Raw genomic sequence first — 20,389 nt, forward strand, 5'->3', positions numbered from 1 at the left:
ACTCTGGAGGTGTTCAAGGAACGTTTGGATTTTGTGTTGAGGGATATGGTTTAGTGAGTACTACTGGTGATAGGTGGATGATCTTGTAGGTCCTTTCCAACCTTGCTGATCCTTTGATTCTGTGATTCTATGGATAAATGAACATAGCATCTTAGAACAGAGCTGTGCAGAACACAACAGAAGAGTAGGAAAGTATCTACAAAGATCACTGAATCCAACTTCCTGATCACTTCAGGGCTCACCAAAAACTAAAGCACATTATTGAGGACATTGCCCATTAGTCAGATTAAGCCACATTTTAATCATTAAGAAATTACAATGTAACTAAGTAATGTAGCACCAGCATTAGCAGGGGCACTTAGCACTACTGAACAGACCTAAACCAGAAGCCTGACGCTTTCTGCTACAGGACTTCTTAGAAAATGATACAAGGAACAGCCCTTCACATCAAGAGGCTACAATGAACATTCTAAGGGACTTCAGTCTCAACACACATTTTAGGAGCAGTTGTTTGCTTCTACACCTCCCAACTTTATCTGTAGTTTCTATGCCAGCAAGAATACTTTCAGAGGTACAACAGGGCAGTATGACATTAATAAGAAAAATAACCAACCCTGTTGTGCTATTCTCTTTTCACCTCCGGTGAACATGACTGAGGACTTCATTACATCCAAGTAACGTCTAACTGACAAGCAGATAGCCCAATACCTGACCATCCCTGAGGCCTCTTGAACTTACCAGGCTGAAGAAAAGCTGCTCATATGAAAACAACCTTCGCTCTCAGTTGGCTGAAGAACAGATTAACCTTCTTTCCACCCCAGTTTTGCTCCTTATGCCCTGACAACATCCTAGCTGCAACATTCTTTATGTACTGGAAACCAGATCTCTAGAAAGAACACTTGATTTCAGTCTTCAGAACCTCAGGACAAGGCAAAGGTGGAAAGTTACAGGTAGAATTTAATAACCAAAAGATCTTTGATGGAGGAGGGAAAGGAAATTCAGGTGAAACCAAATTTCATGATTTCTGAACTCCAGGACAGAAACATTTGCACTTTCCCACACCACTGAACTCACAGTCCTAAGATCTCACCAGAAGATCCCAGTCACTTAAGTTCTGCCTTACAGTTCACATAAGATTTTGTTGAAAACATACACAAAGTATCTACAGAAAATATCTGCTTTGAACGTATCTCAGAACCTCTCTAAACACAAGTCCATCTCAGAATGGAAAGCTGTTTTTTACACTCAATTCTACTGCTTCACTCTCATGCAGCAACTGTGAACACCTGCACAGAGCTGTGCTGATGCAACCAGAACGTTTGATATTCTGCTGATGCCTTATGTGAGATGAGATTTATCAGTCTCTTCAGAAGCTCTGAATCTTGAGAGCAAAATGTCAGTAGGCTTTTTTCTCAGATCCTGAGATCCAAAAAACTCTAGCACCGGCATTAGGCAGGCAATGCAGTGTCCACAACTTGACAACCTCCTCTGGAAATGCAGACAAGAAATTCTTTATCCAATCACCCTTCAGTTTCCCTCCCTAAAAAAGGAATTCATTTCAAAAAAAAGAGCAGCCTGGGCAAGCAACCGGCAGCTGTTAGAAAACCTAAAATGAGCAGCAGATTTTTGTAAAGAAAAACAGACAGTGCTACAAAACACTGTATTCATGCCAGGGCTGGCCAAGGTTTCACAACAAAATGGGCAGCTTGCATTCAGAGTAACTCTACAGCTGACGAAGCAGATCAGCTGCAGGCTCGGCGTTTTCCTGGCACCGCTGCTCCGCGCTCCTGCAGATGGCATTCCGTGTAACCTACACCGTGTGTGCAGAGCACAGAGATCAAACAGCTCCTGCTTCCTGCAGGGAAGGCTCCGTGCTACCGCTCATTTCCACTCGTGCCCCATGCAAAGTATACTAACATCTCAGACTTCACAATTATCCGCAGCGGTCAAGGACAAGCAAACAAGTGACAAAGATCAACATGGATCAGATACTATTCAAAATGCAGATAATGGAAGATAAACACAAATCAAAAACCCAGACTGCATCGCAGCTGAGCACCTATTTCTACCAAGTATATTGCCATGCTTTCAAATGCTGAAAGAATGTCACACAAAACACCGTGCAATCTACACTATTTAAAGTGCTGTTCTCAACCATTATTATCCACCCTGAAGTTGTGCATGCCCAATTAATCCCTAACCAGCTTTATCCTATGCCCACATCCCAGGGCTGTATCACTCAGCCTCCAAACAAACACACAGCAAACACTGAGGTGCTGCATTGCAGAGCATTATCAGAATGAGATCTCAGCCCATTTTAGTGAATCTTATAGTAAATTTATTGTCTGAAAAGAATAGATCAAGGATGAGGCCTTCTCACCCCTAGGGTGAAAAAAAAAATTTAAACATCTGTCAGCAACTCAAAGAAGACACTGCCTTTTGGTATCACCAATTTAAAACCACTAGAGGTTTAAAAACCCATTACCTGAGACAGGAGTCGAAGTTGCACACCTAAGAGCTTCTAAGAAAATTCCCACTTGTCCCCTATTTTCACCTCCTTGGGCTTTGTAAAAACCTCCCACAACGTAAGCTCAGGTGTGTGTCTGTACAGGAGGCTACCATCCCACCCACTGGCACTCCCCAGTGCAGCTCAGGGATGCCAGCACAGCCCCAGCTGCCGCTGTGGGGGCCCAAAGGCAGCCGTCCCCAGCCTTCCTCCAGCTCTCCTTCCCTCTCACTGGAAATAAGGCATCTGCCCAATTATTGTTTGGTTCACCATACAGCAAATAAAAGGGAGGAGAGGCCACCTCACAGACAACTGAGCATCAAGGATAAACGGAACAAGCCAGCAGCTGCAGAACGTTTACAGAGGAGGAACCCATTACAAGTACATCTATCACTAACACTGCACAAAAACAGTAACAGAAGGAACACCAGAAAACTGTGAGGCATCGATTGTGTAAATTTGCTTAGTCAGATGGATACTATCTCCCAAGATATTTCCAATATTACAATACTGAAGCAAAGTCAGTCATCTTCCGAGAACATCCCCTGAAGTTTTGAAGCATTTCCTGCTCTTAACCAGCAAGGGAAAAGTAACTCCCGTCCTTGAGAAGCATAAGCAGCTTAGCTGAGCCTGCACACTGCTGCTTTAAATGCAGTCCATTAGGCAATGAAAACTACCAAAGGCATTCAGGGTCAAACAATTAACTTATATACATCAGATCACCTTCTCTCCAAGCCATGCATGGAAGTTATATGGAAGTGTAAGTTGCAAATATTTTCACACCTGGCCCATCCAGCTAGCTCTGGTAAACAAATTTACAGCTGCAGCTCCCTTTTTGTCCCACCTCAGCATTGAGTGACCTAAACATGACGCAGCAAAAGTAATTACACGTAACATGCGGCAGAAACCATGAACAGCTCGAGAATTAAGCAATATCCTATAGACTATACAAAGGCATTAGATTCATGTAAATAGTAGTAATTTCATTTTTAAAGCTATTAATTACACCGTAACTCACTGGCAAGACGACTATAATGAAGTTTACGTGTGAAATACCTAACAGTATTTTTTACATCAGCAATTGGTGCTTCCTAGACCCACGGAACTTAAGCATTCAAGCCACCAACGAGCTATGCGATCAGCCTCCAACATGGATTAACAGGGCTTCATGTTTGCACACTTTCCAAAAGACAAGATAGATGTAAATTTACCAAGCAAGAATTCCAGCAAAGGAATATTGGGGGGGGGGTGGGGAAGGGGGAAGATGAAAATGTAAGTCTCAAGAATAACAGTGTGTCAAATACACGAAGTCAGGCAAACCTGAACACATATTGGGATCTGTGAAAATTGAAGTCCTACAAATACAAGAAACAAGGCATGGATAGATTCCAGAAGGTCATACAATACTCAATATTTACAGCTTTAGCAAATTTTGCTGTGTTCCAAGGAAGAATCTGTCACATACATTGACAAGACGCCAGTAATAATGGATTGACTACAAGTAGGCATTGTTTCAGTGAACAGATCTAAAAAGAGTCCAGGTGGCAACTTGGCTAACTTTGCTTCAAGGCTACATCACTTCTTCCATTCTTTAACTCTGGCTAGGGACACATGCTCAAAGCAGCATCTTTACCAATCTTTAGCCTAACAAAAAAAAAAAAAAAAAAAAAAAAAAAAAGTAATTAAAAAAAAAAGTAAAATAAAGAATATAAAATGAGATTTTAAATGTTTTCAGACCTCCACTAATGCATTAATCCTGTTTACCACTATTTCCAGATGGCAAATAAAGGCCATCACCTACTTGTTTTTTCACCTCTCCAAACAGAAGAGGAAGCCAGAGTTGGTCCAAGCACTCACCATCTCCACTGGTTCAACAAGTCACCTCTGAGTGTCTGAACTTGTGAGGAAGAAGAGCGACTGGATGCCTTCCTGTAAAGTTTCCCGCTGCTTGCAGAAAACCACAGGGCAATAATTCTTTTATCATGCTTTGCATCTACATTTCTGTAAAAAATATGGACTTGTTTTTTGTCTCTGACCTCCCTCTTTCACCTTCTCTAAGGCTGTTCTCTCCTGTATTGTAGCACCCAGCTTTATTCCCAAGAGCAGATGTGGTTTCTCCTGCAGACTTTTTTCATCTTCCCCTTTCTTATCCATTTATCCTTTCCTTTTCTCCTACATGCCAATCCTCATCTCATATGAAAAAGGAGTCAAAAGCTACACTATTTGTCCCACAGCCACAAACTAAACCTAATGGTCAAAAGGAAGACAAAAAAGCCAATGAAGCATCAAAAAATATCACTCATGTTCCCTACCTGCAGCAGCCAACTGAGGATGTTAAGAATTTGTTTAAATACACTACTCCTGCAGCCCTTCTGGGTCTCCTTCTGAGAAAAGGGAACCTCTTAATTTCCCCATTTTTTTCAGTACTGCCCATTTATCAACAGATTCTTATTTAAATGCAGAAAAATCAGCACATATATTTGCCAATTGAATACACATCTTAACAGAATAAACAAGGTCAAATGTAGTTAAGTACCAACATTTTCTCCTTTCTTTTGTTTTTGTTGGAGTAAACTAGAAACACTAATAATGACTCATAATAGTAATGTTTGATTAAAACCAGGCAGTTTTCACAGAGCCATTTATCTCAAAATACATAGCTCCACAAAACCGTAACGGGTATATCACAGCCTGACAAAGTTCCTTTGTTTCATTCTTTTAAGAAGATATTATGTTTCCAGCTGTATGGAAACAAATACATATGAATGAAATGTATTCAAAATAGCACTCTCTCTATAAGCTGCATCTTCAGCTGCTAAAGCACCAATAAAAGCATGGTCAAAGAAATCAGTTTCAATGTTTTCTGATGCTGAACAAGCAGGAGGTGGCACAAGCCTTGCCAGAATGTTACTGTCCTTCCATAGATGAAGAAACAGGGAAAAAAGGATGCATCAAAAAAACCACACAGATTCTAAGCAACATGAGAATCTACTTGTTGGTAACACTGTGTATACTCATGGCCCACGAGTACACAGCATCAGAGGAGGAAACTTAGAAAGGCTTGGACAGGTACACTCTTTGCTGTGTAAAAAGCCAGCTGGAGGGCTGGGCCACGGAGTGGTGGTGAATGGAGTAACATCCGGCTGGCAACCTGTCACAAGTGTTGTTCCCCAGGGGTTGGTATTGGGGCCTGATCTGTTCACTACCTTTACTGATGACCTGGACAAAGGAATTGAGCATACCCTCAGAAAGGGAGGAAGTGTTAACCTGCTTAAGGATAGGAAGGCCCAACAGAGGGATCTGGACAGGCCAGATTGCTGGGCTGAGGCCAATGGGATGAAATTCATCAAGACCACGTGCTGGGTCCTGCACTTTGGCCACAACAACCCCAGGCAATGCTACAGGCTAGGGGCAGAGTGGCTGGAAGACTGTATGGAAGAAACAGACCTGAACATGTTGGTCAACACTTGGCTAAATACGAGCCAGCAGTATGCCCAAATGGCTATGAAGGCCAACAGCATCCTAACTCATATCACAAATAGTGTTGGCAGCAGGAGCAGGGAAGTGATCATCCCTCTGAACTCAGCTCTGGTGAGGCTGCACCTCGAGTTCTGTGTTCAGTTTTGGGCCTCTCACAAGAAAAACATTGAGGCCATGGAACATGTTCAGAGAAGGGCAACGAAGTTGTGAAGGTTTTGGAGCACAAGCTTTATGGGGAGCAGCTGAGGGAGCTGGGATCTTTCAATTTGCACAAGAGAAGGCTCAGAGCAGACCTTATCATTCTCTACAACTCCATGAAGGGGGTTATGGGAAGGTGGGGGTCAGCCTCTTCCCCCGCATCACTAATGATAGAACTAGAGGGAATGGCTTTAAGTTGTGCCAGAGAAGATTCAGGTTGGACACTGGGAAAAATGTCTTCTCTGAAAGAGTGTTCAGGCACTGGAACGAGTTGCCCAGGGAGGTGGTTGAGTTACTGTCCTGAAGGTGTTCAAGAAGTGTTTAGAAGTTGTGCTGAGGGACATGGTTTAGTGAGGAAATATTGGTGGTAGGTGGACGGTTGGACTGGATGATCTTGGAGGTCTTTTCTGACCTTAGTGATCCTACGAATAACATGTGTGGCATTTCAAAATTAGAACCAGCATCTTAAATATCTTGTACATTATGCGTGGTTGTTCTATAATCTTTAAAAATTTCTAACCTCTCTATATTATTGAGTTTAAACATATCAATTTTACTTCTGCAGAGTTTGGAAAGGGGTCAAAAATGAGAAAGAGCTTATGACAGATAATATGTATAAGAATAAAGTTGAAAAATCAACATCTAGCCATTATTCTATTTAAAAGTACTCTTACAACTGCTTTTCAGACTTTTTTGGATGGGGCCCTGGGCAACCTGATCTAGTGCCTGATTTAGTGGTTGGCAATCCTGCCCACAGCAGGGGGGTTGGAACTACGTGATCTTTGGGGTCCCTTTCAACCCAAGACAACCTATGATTTTAGGTGACAGAAAAAAAGCTGTTCTCTACGAAATCACAATGAAATCTTAAAAGAGATGTTTGCACTTTAAAGAGCTAAATAATACACTGGTTTTGACTCTTCCACTATTTACTTAGAGATATAAAGCTCCAAACAGTATCAAAATTAATTACAGATATTTTAAACAGACAAATATTTACTCCGGAAGTTCATTAAAGTACATAAAACATCTTTTGAAGCTGTGCATTCCTTTCTTCCCCTGGAACAAAGTACTGTATAATAACTAGGACAGCAGACAATTAAGAGGAGATGGTTTCTGCTCCCAGTTTTGTAACTGGCATACCAGACATTGATCAAATCACTGAAGCCCATTTCTGTTCCTTCAAAGCTATACCGCAGGGGGCAGGGAGGCTGTTTGCTCACAAGACTGTCCGTGGTCCTTGATCTTTACTTTTTTATTGACTTCTTTATTATTTCTGGTTTGATATTTCTTGACATTTAACTCACTGTATTATCTTTTTCTCAACATACTAACATGAGTTGTATCACTCTGTTATCATGGACTATCAAGAACTTGATACAGACAAGCAAAACACTCTCTTGTTCACTAAATTGAGACGCGCACACCTTTCCCTTCAATTGTGCACTAGTTTAAAAACATGTAGGGTCACCTTTGTCATACTCAGTAGCCAGGAAGGTCACTTCACCACTTAATAATCCTGGGCATCACGACCAAGCAAAGATTCATAACCTACACTATGCAAGCAGCAGCTTTCTCAGTTGCTCAAAGCCAACATCCACTTGAGTACTTAAAACACTTACAGTCCCCCACCAACTTTTGTAAATAGATATAATTACTGAATTTACATTTGCTTAAAAATGAACTTTTCCACAGTTATTACACAAACACCGCAAGAAAGACATTGATTTGAGAATGTCCAGAGAGGGAACAAAAGGGCTGTTCACAAGATGCATCTGAAGTTATTTACACAACTTGTATGCAGAAGAACTTTTACTCAAGATATATTATATTAGGAAACAGACTTTCATAGATCTGAACAGTTTGAACAGTTCAGTTCTCACTTCTTTTCTCATTGAAGCTGTGAGAAATAGTGTTAAAAGGCTTAACTTCTTCTTTATATAGGTTATTATATGGCTTTATTGCTGTTCCTCAAAATGAACCAGAATTCCAAACTTGTAAACTTGCATATTAAATCACATTTAACTGACAGCTCTTCAAACAGATCATGCTGCCATACAGTAGAAGCAATACCACTCCAGAGCACGAAGCTGACAATACCCCAGTGCAATATGCAAAGCTCCTGGACCACCTCTGCACACTGAACCCGTCTGCCTTCTGCAAACTTCCATCTTGACAACTGGCAAAGAATCACTAAAGATCAAATGAAGAGTCACAGAGATTCACCCACATTCAGTATGTTAATCTTCAAAAGGAGACCCAGAACAAAACAGATTGTAAAACTGAATAATCTGCCTGGAGATGAGAATAGATTTAAGCTCTAACTTACATTTTTTCCCCTATACTTTTACTTATTTCTATCATAAATAAATAAACACATGTTCTCTTTTGCAGTAATGGGTTTCACCCCCCAGTACCCCCCCTAGTGACCCCAGGCACACAGTGGGGGCACAGCTCCAGGCACAGCACTCTGCACTGCCTGTACACGTGTCTCCTGCTCACTCTTACCGCTTACAATAACAAACCACATAGAGATTAAAATACCCGCTTTAAGTACTCAAAGAAGAAAACCATTTTTACAGTAAGCATTCAGAGAAGTGACACATGCAACACACTTACATGTGTTAAAACAAAGGACTGTTTTAGCATGTGTTATCCTGGGTAAAATAATAAAAAGACATTTGCATTTAATTGTTAAGTTACACTTCTCTAGATAACTATAAACCTCAAACATGAAGTGCAGCTCGAGGTGCTTTGTCTTCACTCTGTTTTCACCTCAGGAAAGAGCTACTTATCTACAGGTAAAATATATATAGATGGGTTTTATTTTTATCCTTTAGCAATGAAGAACAGGCCAAAGAAAAATAAGGGAAGAGGTTATAAAGAAATGGATGGGAAACAAAGGGAGAGCACAGTCCAGCAGCCAGGCTTAAACCTGCCTCCCTACCATTGCTTCACCAGAGGCAAGCATGCCCCAGAGAACAGCCCCACTGGCTTCAGTCCACCCAAAACACACACAGTGATCGCAGGTCATTCAGAAACACAGGGATCTCTCAAGGGGGAAGGAAGGAGAAAAACACAAAGAAAAAGCCACAGGAGCTAGGAAGGCCTCCCAGTACAAAGAGGAGACACTACAACATGGAAAGAACATGCAAGACTTCTTCGGAGGGGAAGAGAAGCCTATTTAAAGGAAGAGGTTAGAGGACAGCAGCAGAGTCAAAAATGGAGCGGCCATTTCCAATCATGGCAGTAAAAACGCATTTTTCCAGACAGCTTCCTGAAGGGGTTTCTCCAGTGCCACTCCTGAAGAGAGGAACTTCACACATTCAGTTACCTCAAAAAGGCTCAGGAGCGCACAAAAGAAATGAGAAACATGTGAGAAGCATTCATCCCAAAAGGCAGAAGTATCACTGCATCGTGACACAACCTTCGGGTTTGGCAGAAACTTCCGGACAGCTTCTGAAATGTGCACCACAGCTCTGGAGCCCTGCATTTAATGATGCCCATCAGTCCTGACAGACCTGCTCTGACTTCTCTGCAGTGCCTTCAGCTCTACTGAATTGACTTTGCCTCTGCAGCTGGCAGAACCTCTGTACAACACTCAGCTTGTGGTTCAGCTGCTGCTGTGCAGTGAGACAACACTGCCAATCACTATGGATAATGGGATGCCATACAAAAATAGGGGAAATCCACTTATTAGGGTGAGAACATACAGAGAAACCTTTTTCTTACCAGCAGCTAAGCCTCCACTGTCACGTTATCTTTCCTCAGTGGACAGCTGAGCTCTGCTCATTTCATAAAGCATTTGCAATATCCTGTCACTAACATTCAGATTTTTAATTCGTATGAAGAACTCAATAGGCAGCTGGTACAATACTTCAGTACAATAGTTACTGTTTGGGGCTTTTTAACATCAGTGGACTTGTATATACTGTAAGGAGGTATTTAGGCTGAAAGAGATTACACTGTATCACACTAAGAAAAACCAAACAAGATGCATTACATCTGTATCTCCCAGAAATACAGACATAACCTCCCCCTTTCCATACCAGAGGCACAAAAGCAGCAGAAAATAAATAAATAAATAAATCAACTACAGCTGTCCAATACACAGTAACAGCAAGAAAAGAGCAAACCACAATGTTCATTTCCAGCTTCCTCAGGCTCTGACTGGGCACTCCGTATGACACCAACACTCTCCTCCAAGAGCAGTCTATAGAGCACACCATATAAATTTGAAAGAGATTACCTGTTTCTCTTCATGTCTGCTACTGCAATAACTCTTTGAGAAAGGGTTTAATTTATTGAGTTCTAACTGGCAATCTGATAACAAAACCCTTGGAGGTACACAATAATAGAATGGCTTAGATTGGAAGGGACCTTAAAGATCACCCAGTTCCAACCTCTGGCCATGGGCAGGGCTGCCCCCCACCAGAACAGCTGCCCAGGGTCCCATGCAGCCTGGCCTGGAGCACCTCCAGTGATGGGACATCACAGCTCACTGGGCACCTGTGCCAGTGCCTCCGTCCGAGTAAAGAACTTCCTCCTAACATCTAACCTAAATCTCCCCTCAGTTAGTTTAAAGTCATTCCCCCCAGTCCCATCACTATCAGACCATGTAAAAAGTCCATCTCCCCTCCCTATTTATAACCTCAAGTACAGGAAGGCCACAGAGAGGTCTCCCCAGAGCCTTCTCTTCTCCAAGCTAAACAAGTCCAGCTCCCCTAGCCACCAGGCTTACATCAATTGCCAGTGAAAAATCCAAGTACTCTAAAAAGTGAGAAGGAAAATCAGAGAACCATACTGGCTCTCATAATGGATTCCAGAAAGCAAAAGTCTATCTAGAAAATTGGAGAGAACGTAAAGAGGGTGCTTTCATTGGTAAAAATGCAATACATTGGTGGAATGTAACTTGACTAGAAGAAGGTGAGTTGGAGCCATAAAACAACTTGTGGAAGCAGATGGTTCTGAAAACACCGCAAAGACATTGTTCTTCAAAACATCTTCTCACAATGACTTGAGCAATGTCTGCCCATTACTTACTTCAGCAAGTACAACTGCATGTCTCATCAATGATGTATACAGGCAAATATCAGTTACAAGCATTATCTCATTCAAAAAACAAAAAAAAAAAAGATAGGTAAAAGCAAGTAATGAAGGCAGTCCATTATCCAAACAAGGCATTTCTAAAATAAAAGTTCAAAACGATTTGCTAAGTTCAAAAGGACTCTTGGTTTCCCCAGAATAGCCATGCTTTGCTGAAACTTCCTCTGGGATTTCAGCACAGGTGAACCAGTGGAAACCGACAAGAGCCAAAATCCAAGGGCATCCATAAAGGAGACGCAATGGGCTTCTCCTTCACACTATCAGTTCCACATTTGAAGAGAATACTCTTGTACAGAAAGTAACATAAGAAGACTTGACCATAAACTCAGTGAAAATTAAATGAAAGAAAAAGAACCATATTAATGGTAATATTAAAAACACTTGAGCACAAAGCAAAAGCTGCAAAATTTAAAAAGCCTGCAAGTGGTGGGGATGGTGGTTTGTTAGTTTGTTTAAGAAGAGGAATCCCCAGCCAGCAGCACTTCCCTCAGTCTCAAGAGGATTCTCTTTCAATTAATTAATGATGAATTGGACTCTCACAGGGACAAACTCAAAACAAAAAGTTAGAAATCCTCTGTGTTACATAACCCATCTGACTGATCCCAAATCAAAACACAGCCTGAGCTGCCTGACTGGAGGAAAAAGCTCACAGAATGTAGTTCCCCTTGGCTTCCCTTCGCATTTTAAATCAAAGCACTCTGCATCTAACCTCATTTTTTGCTCATGTAGGAAGCTACATCACAGGCTACTACAAAATGGTAAACCGTGTCAATAAAAAAATACACAGGCTGAATTGAGAACTACCACACTTCAGAAGACTCAGTATGACTAACATGCCCAGGATTTGGCAAGTTCTCGATGTTGCTTTTTCTGACTACAAAAACAATGTCACAAAGAGGTGTTAAAAATAGTTAGATCTGCACAAGTTTCCTGAAATCCAAGCAGGTTCCAGACAATGAAAGGTTCCAAGTCAGCCCAGGCTCACTGGCAACACACTGCATACAGAAAAGTACCTGCAAGAGCTCTGTGTCAACGGTATTATGCATGAATCTGTAGAGTGGATAAGTAATTATTTAGGCAACAAATCCATGCTCATGCACTTCTCAAAATATCCCCACATTACAGCAAAACCTTTGTACAAAGGAATTAGATCTCTCTGCAGATAAAATCTAAAAATATGAATTAAATACAAACAATGCCACCCTTGCCTACACAGGCTGAGAGGTCTGCAGAACCTCGAACAGCAACATCACCATAGGTGTAAATTATTACAATTATCACAACAATCATGTCAGCTGTTCTGTTTCCCATGACAAGTGAGACACCAAAGATTACAAAAATGCACAATCTACTGAACCAATTTTTCATTTTAATACACAACAAGTGGATGCCAATACAGGAGCAATTGCTGTTTGCTTTCCAATTTGGTCAAGAGAGCCAAAGGTACTGGGCTGGGCCCAGGAAAACACAAAATCACATACCAAAACCCTGGAGATCACGCAACTAAAAACCAATCACCTGTTCAAGTACCAGTCTGACCGGCAGATCTCACACAAACCAGTTTTATACACCTCTGCTGAACTAGAGTCTTTCCACAGCAGCATGTTTTCAAAACCTCAGTTCCTTGCAAGCACATTACTAAACACAAGACTTAAAGCAAAACATGAAGTTTACTGTGCCCAACCCTTAGTTCTGCATCTCCAGATTCACAGCTTCAGAAAGCTAATTCCAACACTATCCATCCTCTTTGCACAAATAGGATGTTTCATAGGAAAGCCACACATCCTGCCAGTATGACCAGGATACCAAAAGCCATCCAAGTTGGATGTGCATTCAGCATTTTTCTATCTTCTTCTTTTAATTAATTTCTTTTAAATGCCCATGCAATCCTTAGCTCTACACCTAATCAGTCAAGAGACGCAGACAGTTCCATATCTGGGACTAGGGACAGTTCACATACACTAAAAGTTTAAAAATTAAGCTGCTCTGAAAAGCCTGTGGTTAATGCAAAGTGTACTTTCTAGTCCCAACCTAGTGATAAGTGAATGTTTGTTCATAGCATAACACTGCCAGATTTTAGCACAACTCATTATTAATTGAACTCTCAGCGTAAGGCCATCACTCAGAAGAGAACAAAACTCTGCAGCTCAGTCAGGGAGGCAGTAACAAGGCAGCTATGGTCGCAAAGGGCAAGTAGTAACAGGGAAAGCACTGACACCAGACTGAAAGAAACTAAAGGAGATGAAAGGAAGAGTAGGAAACACTCGTGCAACTTCTTAGCACTAACTTAGCAGCTATACAGTGGTTTTAAAGATTTCTTTTTTTTCTTTAGTTCCTAATGCCTTTTTCCTGTCTACTATTAAAAAGAACCAACTGTCAGAAGAAAGGAAATAATGCAACTCTTCCGAAGCAGACACATGGAGGTTTGCTTGCCCCTTTGTCACAGTCACAAGGCCTTCTTGCTCTACTACTACAAAATAATGTTTTCATCTTAATAGAAATAAGAGAAAACTACAGAGACAGGTAAGAAAAATAGATTGTTCTACACAAATATGTGAAGTTGTACAGCAATTATAAGAACCTTTATGATACCTTAGTCTAATTTAATCAATGCAACTAGGACCCAATGTGAGTATAACTATTCCTGAACAAGTTTGTTCTTTGGTTACCAAAGGCTACTTTCAGATTTCCAACAGCAAGTTCAGAAAACGTACTCAGAAAAGCAGCACTAGGGTATGACTGAGATCACACAGGTGAGAACTCATCCAAAACTCTGCTTTGTGTTAACATCCCACATAAACTCTCGTCTCAGCCTGCGGTCAGAGCTGCCCTCACAGCCATCCCACACCGCCTTCTGCTCACACCTTCAGCACCCTGTGGCTCTCCTCACCCCCAGCGCCTCATAACCCCGGCCACCACGTGTCCTCAGCACACCCGAGGATGCCAGGCGATCTCACCTTTCATTTTGACAGTGGGAGAATTGGGTCCGGCCGATTGCTTCCGCCATCCTCTCCAGTTCTGGCAAAGGCTCTCTGCCTCTGAGATGAAGGAACAAAGGGAGTCCTCCTCAAAGTGATCGGAGTCCTCGAAGGAGAACCTCTCCCCGTCCTCCCACTCCGCAAACATGAGTTCCATCACATCCAACAGGCGACACGGGGAAAAAAGAAGAAAGAAGGAAGCACAACTGCTCGCTTTAACAGGTGGATGGACCGGAGGGTTCCTGGAGTACTTAAAATGTCAGTTCCGTTCAGGTCCCCGTGTTACGGTACCAGGAAGAACAGAGCAAACGCTACCTTGAAGCGGGAGAAGCAGGAAACCAACGCAAACTACAGGGTGGCTTATAAAAATCCCAGAAAACGAGTTCTTAAAAAAAGTTTAAAAAATGTTTATGTCCACAAAGTGTGTCCGACCCCGAGGGGCGGCCGCTACGCGGACAGGCGCTTCCAGTCCGGGCAGGTGCGCGTCTGTCACAGCCCGGCGCTCCCGACGCCAGCAGCCCCACGTTCGGACCCGCAGCGGCCGCGCACCGGCCGGGTCTCCCTGCGCTGGTGCTTGTCTCACTCTCAGGGAAAAGCCCCGCCGGGACCGGGCCTCCCCCCGCCCGCGGCACCACAGGAACGCCCCCGGGGGGCGGTGAGCCCGAGCGCCGACGGAAGGAGGGGGCTCGGCGGAGCCGGGGCGTCCGCGGCGGGGGCAGCGCGACCTCCCGGCGGCTCGTCACCGGCGCGGGCGAGCGGCGGGCGGCGGCTCCGGCCTCATGGGGGCGCGGGCGGGGAGAGCCCGGCGCCGGGGGCCGGCGGCGAGCGGACGGACGGGCTGGCAGGCAGGGGCGGCGCGGCGCCGCGGCGCCGCTCCCGTCACGGCCAGAGCCCGCGGCTCTCGGGGCCCGCGGCCGGCAGCGCCCCGCGCGCGGACGCCCCCCCGTGCCCGGCCCGGCGGCGGTTCGCTGTCCTGGCGCGGCGACGGCGGCGAGTCCCTGCCCGGCGCGGGCACCAAGATGGCTCCGCGCTTCCCAGCTTCACCTGCGACACCCCCCCGCCAGCTGAGCCCCGCTTCCGCCACCGCGCTTCCGGCTTCCGCCGCCGGGTGGGCGCGTGGGGCATGCCGGGCCGGAGCGGCGGGGAGCGGTGCCGGGGGCGATTCGCGTCCCGTCACCGATCACCGTGGCCGTGCGGGCAGTCTGGACCGGAATGGGGGAAAGCCGTGCGGCGCCTGAACTGGGCGGCGGTAGCACGCAGCAGCCGTGCCTCTGTGAAAGCGGAGCGCTTCAGTCTTTCTTATTTTCTTTCAGAATACTCTCGCGGAGCGGACGGGGTCACGAGGAAACGGCGCGGGGCCTCGGCCGTCCCTGCACGGCGGCTCTGGGGAAGCGCGGCTCGTGCTGAAGTGCGGCGCTGGGCCCTGGAACGGACAGCACGCAGATTGTGCGAGGAGGAAATATCGGCTGCGCGCATCTGGCGTAGATCAGAGAGCAGGAAGTTGCTCGGTGCCCTTTCTGATTATTATTTTTGTAAGATGTTTTAGGAAAGGAGACAGAGTAGAGAGAAAGCGCCGTTCTCCACCTGTTTTATTTCCTCATACAACAATAAATTGGAGGAGCAGCTTTCAGAAATAGCACCCGCAGTGTGCTGCCCTCGGGGGTCAGGCCAAAAAGCCCCTTTTCTTCATGCCAGAGCCGGGAGGAAACAAGGCAGGTGTTGGGAGCCAGGGGAGCATGAGCAACTCTGAAGTTAATAATGAGAAAGTACTCCACATCCTGTTACATAAGGAGTTACATAAGGTTTTCCCATGCCTAGGTTGAAAGCTTCTGTTTCAGCTTCTTCTAAAATTCTGTTTTATTTTAGAGATCTGTTCAGCTCTGAGAGTAGAGTAAAAAAAATGAAGGCTGAGTTCTCTCTGTAAAGTGATGCTGAGAAAGCATCAGCTGAGCAACCATAGGCTGCACCTGTGTCTTCCTGTTTGTGCAGAGGGAAACATGTGAATGATAGGGAAAACAGAATGAAGTGCTGAGAAACAGGCATCCGAGAGCTGAGAGAAACTGAAGTGTCTCAGATCAATCAGCTCGTCCCTCAGTGTAATTCACCTCAAACAGAGGAACAAAAAGCCCCCGTGTTTAGTGATGGATCCTCATAGTGAGCTTTAGAAGATAACCTTGTCGTAAGGGAAACTTTTACATGGTGTGTTCCTACATAAGTAATGCTTGCCAGTTTAGTATTTAAGATCTCAAACACAAATACATTTCACTAAAATGTGCATCAGTTGTATTTTTTTACCTGTATGAATGTGGGATCCCTCTGTTCTTCCTACCAGTAGGACAAATGGAGCAGTCCACAGTTTGTTAATTCTCAGATCTTCCTCTAAGACTTCATCTAATTTAGTGTGCTGTTGTCTAAAGCTGCTGGACTTAAAATACTTGCACAATTCCTTTAAGGGATGTTCCCGAGGAGATATCTGAGGTAATAGATGGATGAGAAATGCGTTCACTGTATTCCTATTTATAGAAATCATTATTAGCTAAATAAACTCTCACATTAGTAGCTTTCTGTGCTTTTTTTTTTTTCTCAGATTTTTTTTTTTTTTTGCCAGCAGGTTGTCTGTATACATTTTCACTTCATAGGAAGAGCTAATTTACGCTCATGCATACGTACCTATGGCATCTGAAGGGTTATATAGTCAGTTGCACAAGAATATATGTATTAAAACCTATGAAATCAATTCAGGAGCACTGAAATCTAAACTTTTTTTGGGGGGGGGAGTTGGGAGGGGGAAGCGCACAAACTTACACAACCTGTTTTTCAGCTAGTGAAAATAGTATTAATTAACAATAGGTGTTGTAACTACCCTGTTAGCTAATGACACACGAAGTCAGGCAATTAGGCAATTAACATGCTCAGTCCCTTTTATAGTGTGCAGGGGCAGGCAGAAAGCAATACTAGGTATAACATGGAGATTTAGAGCTTCAAACAGACTGCTTTGCCCCTAGTTCTGTGAAATCAAAACGTCTAGACCTTGGTTCCACCAGGATGGAAATGGTTGGATAGTTAACATCCTCAAAAACATCACAGCAGGGCATCAAATGCTGACCTTACTGATAAAAAGTTCCCCAGAGGTGTCAGCAGTAGTGCCTTTATCACTGTGACCCCAGCTGGTACCCCAACATTCTCCACACTTGGTATTTCAGTCTCATCCCACAGTTTATTGTCTTTTTCCCCTCATCAGTAAGCTGTGGCTCAGGAACCTGAATATCACTTCTCTTTTTTTTTTAAGGAGATTTGGAGCTGGTACCTTCTCAATTAAGAATTTACCAGACTTGGGGTTTTGTTAACTTCCTACCAAATGACTTCAATTGAAACTACCTCAAAATGCAATGTGACAGCCACCATTACAAACAAAAGCCCTGACCTGCTGATCAGCTCAAATCTGACCCAAAGCTATAGCTGGGGTTGATACAGCAGTAGATCATGGTGAAGAATGCAAATCTGATGATTTTCTTCATCCTTCTGATAAAAGATAATTTTCCTCAGACACAGTCCACCACCATCTTATGAGACAGAGGTACGAGAGCTGTTTGATTTTGGGAGGAGGGAATTCCCGTGCTTGGGACAGTAAGGAAATTGGAGGAAAGATGCAGTTTGCCACAAATCTTGACAGAGACCTTAGGGACTTAAACCAACACAGTGCACAGGTTCTAAGCTAGGCTCACAGGAGGACTGTCAATAATGGATTATTCTGTTTCATGCCATGAGGAAGGTTAGCACTTCTTAAAATAAGATGCATAAATAATTCTTAAATTCAGGAAGCAGGGATCCTCCAGGGCAGCATTTGGAACTCCAAAGTTGAAGGACGATCTGAATCTTCCTGTGGAAAGAAAGAAGACGAATACCATGACAGAAGTGACTGTGAGAAGGCAGGATGATGCTCCCCATACTTCTCGACTATCCAAGTCAGTAGCCACAAGAAGATGCCCCTATAAAGTATGCATGCCACTACTCCAGGTATAAAAGCTTTGCTCAGTGGTCCTTCATTGATTTGGGGATTTGGAATGGTTCTATTTTGTCTTGGATTGTTTCTGGGTGTTCTGCCAAGTGCCAGGTGCTGTGCCAAGCAGAGTCTCTCAGGCTCTCCACTCCCATCACTTCTGTCCTTGTACTTCTGTTCCCAGACTGCCACAGCCACAGCTCCCCTGCTTGGCCACCTTGGCAAGGAGTGCTCACCATGCTCACTCCCCAGCCTTAGTGTGCCAGAGAGCACTGTCCTGCCCCAGGTACTTCATACACCTTCCGCTGGACTTCCTCTGGCTGATGCAGCTGGAACAAGCCTGAAACAGATTAGCAGATACATGCACAGAAAGGACAAGCTGAATTTCTGCAGTGGGAACAAAATTTCATGTAACAAAGTGAAGCCCTTTTACCACTGGTTGCTGCTTGTTCCTCCAGGCTGATCACAGGCAGAAAACAAGGAGATAAAAATGGTTTTTCCTGTTTTTTGCCATTTTAGTGGCTGGTCAGTAGGAGTATGTAAATGGCATACTGACACTGGGTTTGATGCTTCTCCCAAGTTTCCCAGGTAGTGGCTAAAACTTCCTTCCAAGCGATCTACCACACACATTCTTGCAATGCTACAAAGCCGACATTGTGTAAAGCACTCAGCTAATGGGTGGGTGCATGATACCAAACAAGCCAGGTACCAGGCAATATGATGTAGCCCAATGTGCTAAATTCTGTCTCATATACTTTGGCTAATATGGCAGAAAATTTGTCCTGCACTGCTGTCCAATTGGATTCCTTCCAAGGGATTTACTGCACACAAACACATTTGTACTGCCAGATGACCTGTTAGTGTACAGCACCAGCAATGGAGAGAGAGGCACACATCTTACAGATTATGGGAGTTCTGACAGTTTACATCAACAGGACTCTAGGTCACGAGCTATAAGAAAGCTGGAACACCTGAAGATTTCACAATGCCTAATGGAATGCTGCATGAAAGAAGGCTTTCACCTGCAGGAACAGTGCTCTCCTGGTGAGGAAAAATGGTTTACAAGACTGTGGGGGTCCAAAAAGAATCTAAAAATACAACTGGAGTTTTGAAGTGTGTTTTGATAGGAAAAATGAGATGAAAGAAGTGCACGCTAAGAAACTAAACAGATTTTGTCAAGGGATGAAGAAATAACTATGGGTAAGATTCTTCATCTTGACATGACCTGTTGTAGGACTGGAATGGTGTAAATAGGCAGGTAGATGCGGTGCCTGGTACTGCTCACTGATATCTTTTGTCAACATCACATGCAACACAGCAGTTAGCTTTTACAAGAAACAGTAGAAAATACAAGTTGCTTCAGGAAAAGACAGAGGACAGAAGGAAAGCTTTGCTAATATGGCATTTTTCAAATTACAAATGGGCTCATTATGTTTATGCTATTCAACTGGAACAGTCCTCGCTCATGTTCCTTCCCCTTCCAGCTCTGGGAAAACACACGTTGAAGAAATTTCCAAAGAAATCTTGCTTTCACTTTTTAAAACATCACAGGCTGAAAGCATGGAAGAGGTGAGGAAAGTAGTGAGGCAAACAAAGCAGGGTGAAAATTTGCACTTCTGTCTTAAAATGCATTTCAGAAGACTGAAAAAATGTGCCTTCTGGCTCATGCAGACCAGACCTGGGTGTGTTCTTTCTCTGGCAGACATGAGGGAGTGCAGGTGTGATTGTAAGTTTCTCTTTGTCCTTGGGGCCATGGCTTGGAAAGGCACAGCCCATAAACACCCATCCATCTTTTTCCAGCCAACTTACTGCATGATTCAGGCATGTATGTTCCCTTGTGGATCTCCCAACAGACAGAAACTATAGGCACTGACGAAGAGGCCATGAAAAATAGTATCTGACAATCTCAACAGTGCTCTGCTGGGAAGAAAGAAGTCCAGTAAGGAATCCTGCAGAGATGACAAGGCTGCCAGTAGGATGGTTTCTCCCATACAGCGATATATTTTTTTCATTCATTCTTCTTTTAGAAGAGTGAAATTATTGTTCAGAATTCCTTTGCCTGCATTACACACAATTTTCAGAAAGCAGCACTTCTCATATTAGAGAGACAAGCACGCACAAACA

The 20,389-nt window shown here is 43.7% G+C and overlaps 1 protein-coding gene across 2 annotated transcripts in view; it reads right to left on the minus strand.

Annotated features, from left to right (window-relative positions):
• ZSWIM8 (zinc finger SWIM-type containing 8) overlaps positions 1–14,931 on the minus strand; it is a 65,051-nt gene extending 50,120 nt beyond the window's left edge. For both annotated transcript variants that reach the window (XM_048945534.1, XM_048945533.1), the window contains exon 1: positions 14,245–14,931. In XM_048945534.1, the coding sequence (XP_048801491.1) occupies positions 14,245–14,422 (178 nt within the window). In that variant the 5' untranslated portion in view covers positions 14,423–14,931. The remainder of the gene's footprint in view (positions 1–14,244) is intronic.
• Positions 14,932–20,389: the final 5,458 nt, after the last annotated feature.

Source organism: Lagopus muta, chromosome 5 (genome assembly GCF_023343835.1).
Source record: "Lagopus muta isolate bLagMut1 chromosome 5, bLagMut1 primary, whole genome shotgun sequence".
Taxonomy (NCBI): Eukaryota; Metazoa; Chordata; class Aves; order Galliformes; family Phasianidae; genus Lagopus; species Lagopus muta.